General features: G+C 48.1%; 2 protein-coding genes across 2 annotated transcripts in view; one reads left to right on the top strand and one right to left on the bottom strand.

Moving 5' to 3' along the window:
- LOC115469884 (trichohyalin-like) overlaps positions 1-2754 on the bottom strand; it is a 173067-nt gene extending 170313 nt beyond the window's left edge. The window contains exon 1 of the mRNA XM_030202635.1: positions 2678-2754. The gene's annotated coding sequence lies outside the window, so the exon portion shown is untranslated. The remainder of the gene's footprint in view (positions 1-2677) is intronic.
- A 12723-nt stretch (positions 2755-15477) lies between these two features.
- Positions 15478-16409, top strand: part of RAB11FIP2 (RAB11 family interacting protein 2) — a 130338-nt gene continuing 129406 nt past the window's right edge. Inside the window, exon 1 of the mRNA XM_030202634.1 lies at positions 15478-15815. Within this exon, the coding sequence (XP_030058494.1) occupies positions 15478-15815 (338 nt within the window). The remainder of the gene's footprint in view (positions 15816-16409) is intronic.

Genomic DNA, 16409 nt, shown 5'->3' on the forward strand with positions numbered 1-16409 from the left:
ATTTAAAACGAATCGGAGATAATTTTTCTTCACTCAATGTGTAATTAAATTCTGAAATTCATTGCCAGAGAATGTGGCAAAGGCGGTTAGCTTAGCCGAGTTTTAAAAAGGTTTGGAAGTCTTCCTAAAGGAAAAGTCCATAGACCATTATTAAATGGACTTGGGGAAAATCCACTATTTCTGGGATTAGCAGTATAAAATGTTTTGTACTTTTTTTTTTGGGGGGGGGGGGGGGGGTGGGATCTTGCCAGGTATTTGTGACCTGGATTGGCCACTGTTGGAAACAGGATGCTGGGCTTGATGGACCTTTGGTCTGTCCCAGTATGGCAATGCTTATGTACTTACTGTATATACTATGGATTCTGAATGGAATGTTGCTACACTTTGAAATTCTGCATGGAATCTTGTTATTCTTTAGAATTCTAGAATCTTGCTACTCTTTGGGGTTCTACATGGAATGTTGCTACTCTTTGATGTTCTAAATGGAATGTTGCTACACTTTGAAATTCTGCATGGAATCTTGTTATTCTTTAGAATTCTAGAATCTTGCTATTCTTTGCAGTTATTATTATTATTTGTTGCATTTGTATCCCACATTTTCCCACCTCTTTGCAGGCTCAATGTGGCTTACATAGTACCGGAATCGGTTAACCGATTCCGGTATGAAAAAACAGAAGGTGTGAGTAATATCAAGGTGATATTATGGTAGAGTGAGATACATGTATGGTAAAGACAATTGGGGAGAACTTAGTGAGGGTTATTTTCAGCCGCACTGACCAGTTAAAGTGGTGCTGAAAATGACCGGTTAGCACTGAACAGCCAATTTAACCAGCTAGTAAAATCGCTTTGAATATCGACCCCTATATGAATGAGTAGATTCTCTGAGCATTCTGGAAGAACAATCTCTGCAAAGTGCCAGTTACCAATATGAGATATACAAACCGGACGAATTACAAATTGCCCAGTTCCAGGAGGGAGACTTTTTGGCCAGTCCTGTTTTGATCTTACCTCCCAAAGCAGTGTGGGATTTGTAGTCCCTCATTGTACCCACTGAACTGAGTACTGTAATTCCCATAATGTATAACGAGGGTGGCAGAAATCCAGGACTGACCTAAAAGCTCCCTCCTGGAACTGGAAAGCGCCAAACCCCTCCGAGAAAAACTGCACTGGCTCCCAATCAAAAAACGTATTGCTTTCAAAATCTGCACCCTGGTTCATAAAATTATCTACGGTGATGCCCCGGGATACATGACAGACCTCATAGACCTACCAACCAGAAACACAACAGGATCAACGAACTCACTTAAATCTCCACTACCCAAACTGCAAAGGACTCAAATACAAATCAACTTATGCATCCAGCTTTTCCTACTTAAGCACACAACTATGGAACGCATTACCAAAAGCTGTGAAAACAACTTATGATCACTTAAACTTCCGGAAATCATTAAAAATTAACCTGTTCAAAAAGGCATACCCTACTGACCCAACTTAAATGCCTGAACCCTGCAACACAACGAAACCAAAGCTCGTAATGGACATATAATAACTCTTCCTCTCTACGATTCCCTAATGTGTCTGTACACACAAACCTTATTCTACCACAACATTACTGTATTTGTTCATACCGGAATTGGCGAACGCCTTTACGGTGCTATGTAAGCCACATTGAGCCTGCAAAGAGGTGGGAAAATGTGGGATACAAATGTAACAAATAAATAAACAACTTGGAAGCTCAGCAGTTAATATGCTAACTATGGATGAATGAGAAATTCAGCAATTAAAGAAAAAGTTATTTTAAATTATAGGGAGCCAGTACAATTCATAAAGACGTTTCTATATCAGATAATAGACTGCAGCTGAAAAAGACAGCGAGTGAATGAGGAAAGGCAGAAGATTTATCAACAAAGGCTTATCCACACGGGGCAGCAACATTCCCAGTCTCTCTTTTTAATCCTTATGCCTGGGCAATGGCTGTAAGGTTCTCGTGTCCTTGGGAGGTCAGGTGTCACCATATTGTACAGGTGCTTGGTCTGGGGACAGTCTTCAGCTCCTGGCTCAGGCCCTGCACTTGGATCTTAGCAGAAAGGCTGAGATCTGACAGCTGAGATCAAATGAAGGATCCAAGACCTGAGCTCAGCCCAGTTCCTTCTTGGTCCTTCCGGCTGAGACTGAGAACCTGCGTAGTCTGGAGAGGGGGGTTTAATGCCCTCCTGCTTACACTTTAATACAGGATGAACAAGGAAGGATTCCCTATGGAGAAAATTACTATCAAATGAAGTAGGGAGCGGACGTAGGTCAACCAAAACAAGTGGGGCTCTAGAGATAGGTAAGTAAAAGTCTTTATTACCAAACAACAGATATTCTGTCATCTTCCACATTTGCTTATTTCCGATCTGACGAAGAAGGGCAACCTTCGAAAGCTAATCAAGAAATGTATTAAGTTATGTCCAATAAAAAAGGTATCATCTTATTTTCTTTTCCATGTTTTATTTTGTTTGATTTCTATTGATAACCTTTAAGAGTGGACTAACACGGCTACCACACCTCTCTGTTTAAAATTCATGAAATAGTGAAAAACAAAAGCAGCCTGTAGGTCTAAACACAGAAATACAGTGTGCTGTCAGGCAGGACCGGCAGCAGGCCAGTGGCTGGAGACAATATGCAGCCGACTCACCACTCCTGGACCCTGGGCACTTCTGGTCACTCTCAGAGCCCCAGTTCCCTGCACACCTTGCTTCCCAGGGAGATGCCCTGTCCTTGTGCTCACTGAGCTGAGGTTTGTGTTCCTGCAGCTCCTAGGTTGTTATGGGAACCAGGGAGGGTTTAACTCCAGCGCTGGCCCCAGGCCCAGAACCTGGGAATGAAAGCTTTCCCAGACTGGCCAGCTCAGACAGGCTGGACCAGTTCCCATCGCCATGGCATGATGGGATTTGTAGTCCTTTCATGTAACAGGGCAAGAAAAGCCCTAAGCCTGTACCACTGCTTGGCAAGAGAGCTTTTCTCCTTAATTTTAACTGTGTACATGCTTGGTTGAAAAGTAGTATATCACATGAATAAATTAAAACATATAGCAGGATCCTTTAATTATAGTGGAAACACGTGCGTAGCAACCTCAGAGGTGAATGGCAACTTTCAAAAGAAACACAATAGCATCGTTATTTGCCATTTGAGGCACAGGGTGATAACACATTGTGCTCTGGGGTACATAATGTGCCAAAGAACTTCACATCCATATTGGATGCTCCTTAAAGCGCTACAAATAAAAAGGTAACATTAAAGTTAACCAGTTACGATTTGGAAAAACTGAGGTCCAAAACACTTCCAGCATAGAATATAGATAGGCACGTATCCAGAAAATTGCAGGGAAATAATTTTCCTTTTATAGTAACATAGTAAATGACGGCAGATAAAGGACCTGAACAGTCTATCCAGTCTGCCAAACGATAAACTCATTTACGTGGTATGTGATACTTTATACCCGAGTTTGATTTGTCCTTGCCATTCTCAGGGCACAGACCGTAGAAGTCTGCCCAGCACTGTTCTTGTGCTAAAAGTTCTTAAGATTCTGGAATCCTAAAGAGTTACAAGATTCCGGAATCCCAATTAGTAGCAACATTCCATGTAGAACCCCAAAGAATAACATAGTAACTTAGTAAATGACGGCAGATAAAGACCTGTATGGTCCATCCAGTCTGCCAACAAGATAAACTCATTTTACATGGTATGTGATACTTTATACCCGAGTTTGATTTGTCCTTGCCTTTCTCAGGGCACAGACCGTAGAAGTCTGCCCAGCACTGTTCTTGTGCTAAAAGTTCTTAAGATTCTGGAATAAAGAGTTACAAGATTCCGGAATCCCAATTAGTAGCAACATTCCATGTAGAACCCCAAAGAATAACATAGTAACTTAGTAAATGACGGCAGATAAAGACCTGTATGGTCCATCCAGTCTGCCAACAAGATAAACTCATTTTACATGGTATGTAATACTTTATATGTATATCCGAGTTTGATTTGTCCTTGCCTTTCTCAGGGCACAGACCTTAAAAGTCTGCCCAGAATCTTTCTTGAACTTTCCATATCTTTTCAGTTACGATCAGGGCGTAGACCGTAGAAGTCTGCCCAGCACTGGTTCTGCTTCCCCAGTGTTGCCACCCAATCTCCACTAAGATTCCGTAGATCCATTCCTTCTAAACAGGATTCTTTTGTGTTTATGCAACGCATGTTTGAATTCAATTACGGTTTTCATCTCCACCACCTCCCGCGGGAGGGCATTTCATGTATCCACCACCCTTTCCGTGAAAAAATACTTCCTGACATCTTTCCTGAGGCTGCCCCCCTTCAACCTCATTTCATATCTTCACATTCTACCACCTTCCCGTCTCCAGAAAAGGTGCATTTGCGGATTAATACCTTTCAAATATTTGAACGTCTGTATCATGTCACCCCTTTTTCTCCTTTCCTCCAAGGTACACATGTTCAGGTCGGCAAGTCTCTCCTCGTATGGTTTGCAACGCCAATCCCATACCATTTTTTGTAGCTTTTCTTTGCATTCCCATCCCATCCTTCCTGTCTCTGCTCATCATTCAGGGTTAACCTTTTCGTCTGGAGCAGCTTCCACTGAGTAGCATCATCCATGATTCCAATAACAATTCTATCCCATATGATTAAATCCTCTAGATCTCCGTACCGGGTCGTCTTTATTAGACACTTAACTTACTACTACTACTACTACTACTATTTAGCATTTCTATAGCGCTACAAGGCATACGCAGCGCTGCACAAACATAGAAGACAGTCCCTGCTCAAAGAGCTTACAATCTGTTAGATACATGTCAGAAGATTAATTTGTGTCCTGCAGCCTGTTAGTCAGGATGTACCTTTCCTAAGTCCCATTTATTTCTCCAGTGCAGTAATTTTCAAAAGCGTCAAGGATCTGGGTGACTCACCCCACTGGTGCTCCTCCAATTTTTACCCTGTGCAGCTGCACTACTCACACAGTCCTTGGAACAATGCTGGCAGGGCCAGTGTTAGATGGTGGCAACCGGGGCAGTTGCCCTAAATTCCCATGACAGAGGAGGCCCCAAGCCTGCCTCAAACTGAAGGAAGTATAGCCTGAAGGTGGGCTTTGAGACCCCCTTTCCAGTTTCTGCACTGGGGCCTCTATACGCTGGTCTCCAATATGCACTCATGGTGCTTCTGGGCTCCAATCCATCTTCCTTTCGTGGACGTGAAACCAGTTGCAGCTTTAGTCTCTACGTCTCCCTGTGGACAGGATCCTCCCAGATGATTCCTTTTTTCTCCTCTGTTTGTGGCACCTTGTGCCTCTAGGTTCAGGCAGGCTTCCAACCCCTCATCCTCTCCACACTCCTTTCTTATTTGAAACAGGCCTCAATCCTGCCCCTTCCCTTCTTCCCCCCCGAACCTCTGAAAGAACCAAGGTCCTGATGAGCCCTAGGGTGGAAACCCCACCACACCTCCCATTACACGGATGCTCCGACTTCTCCCTTGCTCCCTCTCTCACTCCCTCCTCCACCTTTGAAAGAAAGACAGAAGGAAGATCCTACACCTAGGTATAACTCCCCCGGGAGATGTCTCTGTTTCAGAGCCGGGGGGGGGGGGGGGGGGGGAGAGTAGAAGAACCTTCTGGGGTTTACTATGGTGAACCAAGGAGGTGGAGTTGGGAGACTGGTACAGTTGTGGATGTTAGGAAAAGATGATTGACAGTGTTCTTATGCACGGAGGTGGGGGTTTGGATGGGATAAAAGCATCTTCATTACTGAGAGCGTGGTCTTTGGTTGCCTTAACCCCCACCAGGACCGGTGGAGTTGAGGGGGTATCCTACCTGGCTTCAGAAGCAAGGGGCAACTGTGGCACATTGACCTCTGCTGCAGAGCAGAGGCTGAAGAGGGAGAGAGACCCTCCCCCTACCGAGTTGAACAGGGAAGAGACCTGTTCGGTCCAGAGGTGGGTAAGAGGAGCCGCACCTCTGGGGGAAGGACAGGGTCCTGGGTCCAGTCAGCAGCTGGGCGGAAAGCCCAGCAGGATGCTTGCCTGGCAAGTGAGCGGACAAGCTGCAGCCCCAGGTTGTCCTGCTGGGTGAGATGGGTCTGAATGTCCAGCGCAGAGTGGACATTTAATGAGACTGAATCTGAGCCACTAAGAACAGACTCAGGCCCTCTGTGAGTTACACTTCATGAGACTATGAACATGGTTGTTCTTTCAAGTTTTTATTATGTTCCTGTTAGTAAGTTTCACACTAATAAAAAAGCAACCCGGGTGTGAGACTGGATTCTTTCCAAGACTGTGTTAAAGCTGCTTCTTGCTGGCCTCCCACTTAGTCACCTCTCCCCTCTCCAATCGGTTCAAACTCTGCTGCCCGTCTCGTCTTCCGCCAGGGTCGCTTTACTCATACTACCCCTCTCCTCAAGACCCTTCACTGGCTCCCTATCCGTTTTCGCATCCTGTTCAAACTTCTTCTACTAACCTATAAATGTACTCACTCTGCTGCTCCCCAGTATCTCTCCACACTCGTCCTTCCCTACACCCCTTCCCGTGCACTCCGCTCCATGGATAAATCCTTCTTATCTGTTCCCTTCTCCACTACTGCCAACTCCAGACTTCGCGCCTTCTGTCTCGCTGCACCCTACACCTGGAATAAACTTCCTGAGCCCCTACGTCTTGCCCCATCCTTGGCCACCTTTAAATCTAGACTGAAAGCCCACCTCTTTAACATTGCTTTTGACTCGTAACCACTCGCCTCCACCTACCCTCCTCTCCTCCTTCCTGTACACATTAATTGATTTGATTTGCTTACTTTATTTTTTGTCTATTAGATTGTAAGCTCTTTGAGCAGGGACTGTCTTTCTTCTATGTTTGTGCAGCGCTGCGTACGCCTTGTAGCGCTATAGAAATGCTAAATAGTAGTAGTAGTAGAAAAGGGTGGTGGGAAAACCGTACGGCACCAGCCTGTTACCAGCTCATCAGAGATGTCTGATCCAAAGAGCGTAGCCAGCATCCTGGACTAATTAAGAGGGGGAGGGTTGCATAGGTTTTATACTTCCCTCCATTTCTAAAGAACTAGACAGCCCCTTCATTATTTTGACTGGCAGTACTCCAGAGCAGCCAAACTACCAAGTTACCCAATCTAGGAGGAAAAGGTTTTGGCCGGTCCTGGATTTCTGCCCAACCTCTTCCTGGTGCACTATTGGGCTCACTTTCGAAAGAGAAGGATGCCCATCTTTCGTCATAAATCGGAAGATGGACGTCCTTCTCCCAGGGACGTCCAAATCGGTATAATCGAAAGCCGATTTTGGACGTCCCCAACTGCACTCCGTCGCAGGGACGGCCAAAGTTCAAGGGGGCGTGTCGGAGGCATAGCGAAGGCGGGGCTTGGGCGTGCCTAACACTTGGACGTCCTTGACCCATAATCGAAAAAAAGAAGGACGTTCCTGACGAAAACTTGGACGTTTTCACCCAGACCTGTTTTTCTTATAACTAAGGCACAAAAAGGTGCCCGAAATGACCAGATGACCACTGGAGAGAATTGGGGATGACCTCTCGTTACCCTCAGTGGTCTCTAACCCCCTCCCACCCTCAAAAAACATCTTTCAAAATATGTCGTGGCAGCCTCACATGTCATACTCAGGTCCATGACAGCAGTATGCAGGTCCCTGGAGCAGTTTTAGTGGGTGAGTGCACTTTAGACAGGCGGACCCAGCCCCATCCCCCCCCCTACCTGTTACGTTTGTGGAGGAAACAGCGAGCCCTTCAAAACTCACCACAAACCCACTGTACCCACATCTAGGTGCCCCCCTTCACCCGTAAGGGCTATGGTAGTGGTGTACAGTTGTGGGTAGTGGGTTTTGGGGGGCTCAACACACAAGGTAAGGGAGCTATGTACCTAGGAGCAATTTATGAAGTCCACTGCAGTGCCCCCTAGGGTGCCTGGTTGGTGTTCTGGCATGTCAGGGGGACCAGTACCCTACAAATGCTGGCTCCTCCCACGACCAAATGGCTTGCATTTGGTCGTTTCTGAGATGGACGTCCTTGGTTTCGAAAATCGCTGAAAATCAGAAACGACCATGTCTAGGGACGTCCAACTCTAAGGACGAACAAATTTAAGGATTTGATGGTATTTTTGAAACGAAAGAAGGATGTCCATCTTGTTTCGATAATACGGATATCCCCGCCCCTGGATCGGGGTGTTTTGCAAGGATGTCCAAATCGAAACGTGGACGTCCCTTTCGAAAATGCCCCTCCACGTGACCTGCAGCACTGATTTCAATGGGTAGAATCATGGAGTGCAAATACTACATTGCTTTGGGATGTATGTTTAAAACCAGGACACACCAGAAATCACTGCGGATACCCAGGCCAAAGTCTCGGCCTGCTTATCCGACATTGTTGCCTGGATGTCCAACCGCCACCTGAAACTGAACATGGCCAAGACTGAACTTATTGTTTTCCCACCCAAACCCACTTCCCCTCTCCCTTCACTCTCTATCTCAGTTGATAACACCCTCATCGTCCCCGTCTCATCTGCCCGCAACCTCGGTGTCATCTTCGACTCCTCCCTCTCCTTTTCTGCGCACATCCAGCAGATAGCCAAGACCTGTCGCTTCTTCCTCTATAACATCAGCAAAATTCGCCCCTTCCTCTCTGAGCACACCACCCGAACTCTCATCCACTCTCTCATTACCTCTCGCCTTGACTACTGCAACCTACTCCTGACCGGCCTCCCACGTAGCCATCTATCCCCCCTTCAGTCCATCCAGAACTCTGCCGCACGTCTTATCTTCCGCCTTAACCGATATACTCATATCACCCCTCTCCTCAAGTCACTTCACTGGCTCCCAATCAGATACCGCATACAGTTCAAGCTTCTCTTACTCACCTACAAATGCACTCGATCTGTGGCCCCTCCGTACCTCTCTACCCTCATCTCCCCTTACGTCCCTACCTGTAACCTCCGCTCTCAAGACAAATCCCTCCTTTCAGTACCCTTCTCCACCACCTCCAACTCCAGGCTCCGCCCCTTCTGTCTCGCCTCACCCCATGCCTGGAACAAACTCCCTGAGCCCATACGCCGTGCCCCCTCCCTACCCATCTTCAAATCAATGCTCAAAGCCCACCTCTTCAATGTCGCCTTCGGCACCTAATCACTACACCTCTTCTCAGGAAAACTTATCTACCCCAACTTGACATTTCGTCCTTTAGATTGTAAGCTCTTCCGAGCAGGGACCGTCCTTAATTATTAATTTGTACAGCGCTGCGTAACCCTAGTAGCGCTCTAGAAATGTTAAGTAGTAGAGCAGAAAGTCTCCCTCCTGGGAATGGGTAACTTGGCAGCTCTGGAGCAGGGACCCAGCACATTCCTCCTGTTACTGCAAGGTTGGGATTACCATATGGCTCCAGAAAAAAAGAGGACAGGTTGAGATAGTCCGTATTTTACTTCTATTGAAAGCACTGGAAGTAAAACCCGGACTGGATCAATCTGTCCTTCTTTTTCTGGAGCCATATGGTAACCCCATTGTGGCATTCTTATATATGGAGTTGTAAGGTTGCATGGGGAGAAGCACAGTACTTTTTAGGTCACTTTCCCAGTTTTTGTCCTTCTCAAAGATTATGTATGATGGAGTCAGCAACCCTACACATTTCTTTTGTAAATGCACATCAGCCACAGAAGACTCATATACAAGTAATTTTTTTGCTGGGGCAACTTTTTTCTTACATTTTTCCATATGTGACTCATCTGAAAATGATCTTATGCTTATTGGAGCAAGGCCATTTTTAGTGTGGGGGGGGTGGGGGAGGCCATACTCCATTTTTCTTTCCATCCCAATTTTTGGCAGTTTGTGAACATTCACAAACATCATCGTTCCCCGTAAGACAGATAGATTGAATCACTGCTATTGCCCTTTCAGTCTTGTTTGTAAAATGCTACAAACCTGTGATGAGTTATTGATTTTTATAGAAAGTTGTAATCCAATCGACTGCCAGCCATGACCCAGAACACCAGGTTTTTTTTTTTTTATTTAGGTCAGAAGTTCAGGTGTATTTACTCTCTCAAAAAACAATTCCAACTATTTTTATAAACTCTGAAGGATAAGAAAGGGCAATGCTGTTTTAAAAGTAGAGGAGGGCATTCTGAAACTAAGTTACCTCCACCCTACTGGTGGCTTTAAAAATTGAAGGTTATCCATATTTTAGAAAACAGCTCTCCCAACAAGAACCACATCCAACACTTTAAAAAAACTAGCCAAGCAAGCCTGTAGATTCACTAAACTTTATTGGCACAACAATCTGTACAACCCTGCAGCAGCAACAGAGACCACTAGAATTCAGCATTTGGGGAAACTTAATTGGCATGACAATATGCACAACCTGCAGTAGAAGAGACAAAGGAGGTTTAATTGACAGAGATGGCGGGAGTCATTAACCCATTATTTGGCCTGAAGCCAGTAGGCGGAGCTTGCCACCATAGTGAGTCACCCAAAACACCTATGTGGGGCTTAGAGTGGATCAATAGTTTGATTTGGTTTGAGTGTATCAAGATTGCGGCTACAGCGTCCGCGCCTTGTCATATGACACCATCTCCTGTCACTAAAATTTCCTTTGCAGAGACCACTAGAATTTAGCATTCACAAAACTTTATTGACATGACCATCTATACAACCTGCAAGAGCAACATCAGAGACCACTACAATTCAACATTCAGGAAACTTTATTGACATGACCATCTGTACAACCTGTAATAGCAGAGACCACTAGAATTCAGCATTCAGGAAATGTTATTGAGTCGAGAAGACCATATATATAACCTGCACGAACATCAGAGACAACTAGAATTCAACATTGACAAAACTTTATTGACATGACCATCTGCACAATCTACAGCTGAATCAGAGAGCACTAGAATTCAACATTCAGGAAACTTTATCGACATGACCATCTGTACAACCTGCAACAACATCAAAGAGCACTAGAATTCAATGTTGAAGAAAGTTTATAGGCATGAGAATCAGTAGAACCTGCAACAGCAGCACCAAAGAGCAGCAGAATTCAGCATTCAGGAAGCTTTATTGGCATGACAACGAATCCGTCCAACCTGCAGCAGCATCAGAGACCACTTAGTACTATCTGTCCAACCTACAGCAGCAAAGACGTGGAGGATTCAGGATGCAGAGACAACTTTATTCTTTCCTCGTATGTTGCCAAATGTAAAGTGCTTAAAGTAATCCTCCCACTCCGATTCCTGCTCATCAAACAAACTCTGCAGCGGGAGGCGCGGCCCCGCCCAATCAACAACGAGCGCCCGCCTTCCCCGAGAGCAGCAGCAACGCAGCCAATGGAAGAGGAGCGGACGACTGGGCGCGTCCAATCCGGGGCCGCCTTACAGAAGCCAGAAGTGGTGGCAGGTCGGTAGGTTCCTCCGCAGAGAGAGTGCGCGTTTGGCTCATTGTATCTCAGAGCCCCGGAGCCTGGCATAGGGCCGAGGATGAGTCCTTGAAGCCCTCCCCGGGGGGGGCTGCCCTGGGCCCCCCCCGCCAGTCCCCCTCCTCCACGATGCTGCTGTCAGACCAGGCCCAGAGGTGGCTCCCCACCCACGTGCAGGTGACGGTCCTGCAGGCCAGGGAGCTGTTGGCCAAGGGCAAGAGCGGCAGCAACGACGCCTATACCCTGATCCAGCTGGGCAGGGAGAAGTACTCCACCTCGGTGGCCGAGAAGAGCCTGAGCCCCGTCTGGAAGGAGGAGGCGTCCTTCGAGCTGCCCGGGCTGCTGGGCCAGTACGTGCTGCAGCTGATGGTCCTGCACAGGTCCCTGGTCGGCCTGGATAAGTTCCTGGGCCAGGTCTGCATCAGCCTCAATGACATCTTTGAGGATAAAGAGCGCAGAAAAACCCAGTGAGTAAAGCAAGCACATGGAAGGCTTATCTATGGAAATCAAATAGGGTCAAGCATGGGTGGGGCCTTTTTTCTGGGACATAACTTAATACATTTCTTGATTGGGGAAGGTGTCAGCTTGTTTTCTTTGATTTGATTTCGATCGATCACCTTTAAGAGTGGACTAACACGGCTACCACACCTCTCTACTTAGGTGCCCTTAGCAAACTTTCAGCCTGGCTCCCTCCTTTCCAACTACATCCACCCGGCCCAAAATAATGTGGTTTCTGGTTTACTCTTTGGGACATTTTAAAGAATGATTCCTCTTCCAGGAGTGAAATCTCCTCCCACCCCGCTGGGCTGTTTTTTCCACCTTCTCCAGGTCTCTTTTATCCTTTCCCGGCTTTCTCTGTGTCTTCTCCAGGATGATTACTTCCATTTTCTTTCTTCTCCTCCCCCTCCTCCACAATGCTGCTGTCAGACCAGGCCCAGAGGTGGTTCCCCACCCACGTGCAGGTGACGGTCCTGCAGGCCAGGGAGCTGTTGGCCAAGGGCAAGAGCGGCAGCAACGACGCCTATACCCTGATCCAGCTGGGCAGGGAGAAGTACTCCACCTCGGTGGCCGAGAAGAGCCTGAGCCCCGTCTGGAAGGAGGAGGCGTCCTTCGAGCTGCCCGGGCTGCTGGGCCAGTACGTGCTGCAGCTGATGGTCCTGCACAGGTCCCTGGTCGGCCTGGATAAGTTCCTGGGCCAGGTCTGCATCAGCCTCAATGACATCTTTGAGGATAAAGAGCGCAGAAAAACCCAGTGAGTAAAGCAAGCACATGGAAGGCTTATCTATGGAAATCAAATAGGGTCAAGCATGGGTGGGGCCTTTTTTCTGGGACATAACTTAATACATTTCTTGATTGGGGAAGGTGTCAGCTTGTTTTCTTTGATTTGATTTCGATCGATCACCTTTAAGAGTGGACTAACACGGCTACCACACCTCTCTACTTAGGTGCCCTTAGCAAACTTTCAGCCTGGCTCCCTCCTTTCCAACTACACCACCCGGCCCAAAATAATGTGGTTTCTGGTTTACTCTTTGGGACATTTTAAAGAATGATTCCTCTTCCAGGAGTGAAATCTCCTCCCACCCCGCTGGGCTGTTTTTTCCACCTTCTCCAGGTCTCTTTTATCCTTTCCCGGCTTTCTCTGTGTCTTCTCCAGGATGATTACTTCCATTTTCTTTCTTCTCCTCCCCCTCCTCCACAATGCTGCTGTCAGACCAGGCCCAGAGGTGGTTCCCCACCCACGTGCAGGTGACGGTCCTGCAGGCCAGGGAGCTGTTGGCCAAGGGCAAGAGCGGCAGCAACGACGCCTATACCCTGATCCAGCTGGGCAGGGAGAAGTACTCCACCTCGGTGGCCGAGAAGAGCCTGAGCCCCGTCTGGAAGGAGGAGGCGTCCTTCGAGCTGCCCGGGCTGCTGGGCCAGTACGTGCTGCAGCTGATGGTCCTGCACAGGTCCCTGGTCGGCCTGGATAAGTTCCTGGGCCAGGTCTGCATCAGCCTCAATGACATCTTTGAGGATAAAGAGCGCAGAAAAACCCAGTGAGTAAAGCAAGCACATGGAAGGCTTATCTATGGAAATCAAATAGGGTCAAGCATGGGTGGGGCCTTTTTTCTGGGACATAACTTAATACATTTCTTGATTGGGGAAGGTGTCAGCTTGTTTTCTTTGATTTCGATCGATCACCTTTAAGAGTGGACTAACACGGCTACCACACCTCTCTACTTAGGTGCCCTTAGCAAACTTTCAGCCTGGCTCCCTCCTTTCCAACTACACCACCCGGCCCAAAATAATGTGGTTTCTGGTTTACTCTTTGGGACATTTTAAAGAATGATTCCTCTTCCAGGAGTGAAATCTCCTCCCACCCCGCTGGGCTGTTTTTTCCACCTTCTCCAGGTCTCTTTTATCCTTTCCCGGCTTTCTCTGTGTCTTCTCCAGGATGATTACTTCCATTTTCTTTCTTCTCCTCCCCCTCCTCCACGATGCTGCTGTCAGACCAGGCCCAGAGGTGGCTCCCCACCCACGTGCAGGTGACGGTCCTGCAGGCCAGGGAGCTGTTGGCCAAGGGCAAGAGCGGCAGCAACGACGCCTATACCCTGATCCAGCTGGGCAGGGAGAAGTACTCCACCTCGGTGGCCGAGAAGAGCCTGAGCCCCGTCTGGAAGGAGGAGGCGTCCTTCGAGCTGCCCGGGCTGCTGGGCCAGTACGTGCTGCAGCTGATGGTCCTGCACAGGTCCCTGGTCGGCCTGGATAAGTTCCTGGGCCAGGTCTGCATCAGCCTCAATGACATCTTTGAGGATAAAGAGCGCAGAAAAACCCAGTGAGTAAAGCAAGCACATGGAAGGCTTATCTATGGAAATCAAATAGGGTCAAGCATGGGTGGGGCCTTTTTTCTGGGACATAACTTAATACATTTCTTGATTGGGGAAGGTGTCAGCTTGTTTTCTTTGATTTCGATCGATCACCTTTAAGAGTGGACTAACACGGCTACCACACCTCTCTACTTAGGTGCCCTTAGCAAACTTTCAGCCTGGCTCCCTCCTTTCCAACTACACCACCCGGCCCAAAATAATGTGGTTTCTGGTTTACTCTTTGGGACATTTTAAAGAATGATTCCTCTTCCAGGAGTGAAATCTCCTCCCACCCCGCTGGGCTGTTTTTTCCACCTTCTCCAGGTCTCTTTTATCCTTTCCCGGCTTTCTCTGTGTCTTCTCCAGGATGATTACTTCCATTTTCTTTCTTCTCCTCCCCCTCCTCCACGATGCTGCTGTCAGACCAGGCCCAGAGGTGGTTCCCCACCCACGTGCAGGTGACGGTCCTGCAGGCCAGGGAGCTGTTGGCCAAGGGCAAGAGCGGCAGCAACGACGCCTATACCCTGATCCAGCTGGGCAGGGAGAAGTACTCCACCTCGGTGGCCGAGAAGAGCCTGAGCCCCGTCTGGAAGGAGGAGGCGTCCTTCGAGCTGCCCGGGCTGCTGGGCCAGTACGTGCTGCAGCTGATGGTCCTGCACAGGTCCCTGGTCGGCCTGGATAAGTTCCTGGGCCAGGTCTGCATCAGCCTCAATGACATCTTTGAGGATAAAGAGCGCAGAAAAACCCAGTGAGTAAAGCAAGCACATGGAAGGCTTATCTATGGAAATCAAATAGGGTCAAGCATGGGTGGGGCCTTTTTTCTGGGACATAACTTAATACATTTCTTGATTGGGGAAGGTGTCAGCTTGTTTTCTTTGATTTCGATCGATCACCTTTAAGAGTGGACTAACACGGCTACCACACCTCTCTACTTAGGTGCCCTTAGCAAACTTTCAGCCTGGCTCCCTCCTTTCCAACTACACCACCCGGCCCAAAATAATGTGGTTTCTGGTTTACTCTTTGGGACATTTTAAAGAATGATTCCTCTTCCAGGAGTGAAATCTCCTCCCACCCCGCTGGGCTGTTTTTTCCACCTTCTCCAGGTCTCTTTTATCCTTTCCCGGCTTTCTCTGTGTCTTCTCCAGGATGATTACTTCCATTTTCTTTCTTCTCCTCCCCCTCCTCCACAATGCTGCTGTCAGACCAGGCCCAGAGGTGGTTCCCCACCCACGTGCAGGTGACGGTCCTGCAGGCCAGGGAGCTGTTGGCCAAGGGCAAGAGCGGCAGCAACGACGCCTATACCCTGATCCAGCTGGGCAGGGAGAAGTACTCCACCTCGGTGGCCGAGAAGAGCCTGAGCCCCGTCTGGAAGGAGGAGGCGTCCTTCGAGCTGCCCGGGCTGCTGGGCCAGTACGTGCTGCAGCTGATGGTCCTGCACAGGTCCCTGGTCGGCCTGGATAAGTTCCTGGGCCAGGTCTGCATCAGCCTCAATGACATCTTTGAGGATAAAGAGCGCAGAAAAACCCAGTGAGTAAAGCAAGCACATGGAAGGCTTATCTATGGAAATCAAATAGGGTCAAGCATGGGTGGGGCCTTTTTTCTGGGACATAACTTAATACATTTCTTGATTGGGGAAGGTGTCAGCTTGTTTTCTTTGATTTCGATCGATCACCTTTAAGAGTGGACTAACACGGCTACCACACCTCTCTACTTAGGTGCCCTTAGCAAACTTTCAGCCTGGCTCCCTCCTTTCCAACTACACCACCCGGCCCAAAATAATGTCGTTTCTGGTTTACTCTTTGGGACATTCATCACCTTTTAAAGAATGATTCCTCTTCCAGGAGTGAAATCTCCTCCCACCCCGCTGGGCTGTTTTTTCCACCTTCTCCAGGTCTCTTTTATCCTTTCCCGGCTTTCTCTGTGTCTTCTCCAGGATGATTACTTCCATTTTCTTTCTTCTCCTCCCCCTCCTCCACGATGCTGCTGTCAGACCAGGCCCAGAGGTGGCTCCCCACCCACGTGCAGGTGACGGTCCTGCAGGCCAGGGAGCTGTTGGCCAAGGGCAAGAGCGGCAGCAACGACGCCTATACCCTGATCCAGCTGGGCAGGGAGAAGTACTCC

Source organism: Microcaecilia unicolor, chromosome 5, assembly GCF_901765095.1.
Source record: "Microcaecilia unicolor chromosome 5, aMicUni1.1, whole genome shotgun sequence".
NCBI lineage: Eukaryota > Metazoa > Chordata > Amphibia > Gymnophiona > Siphonopidae > Microcaecilia > Microcaecilia unicolor.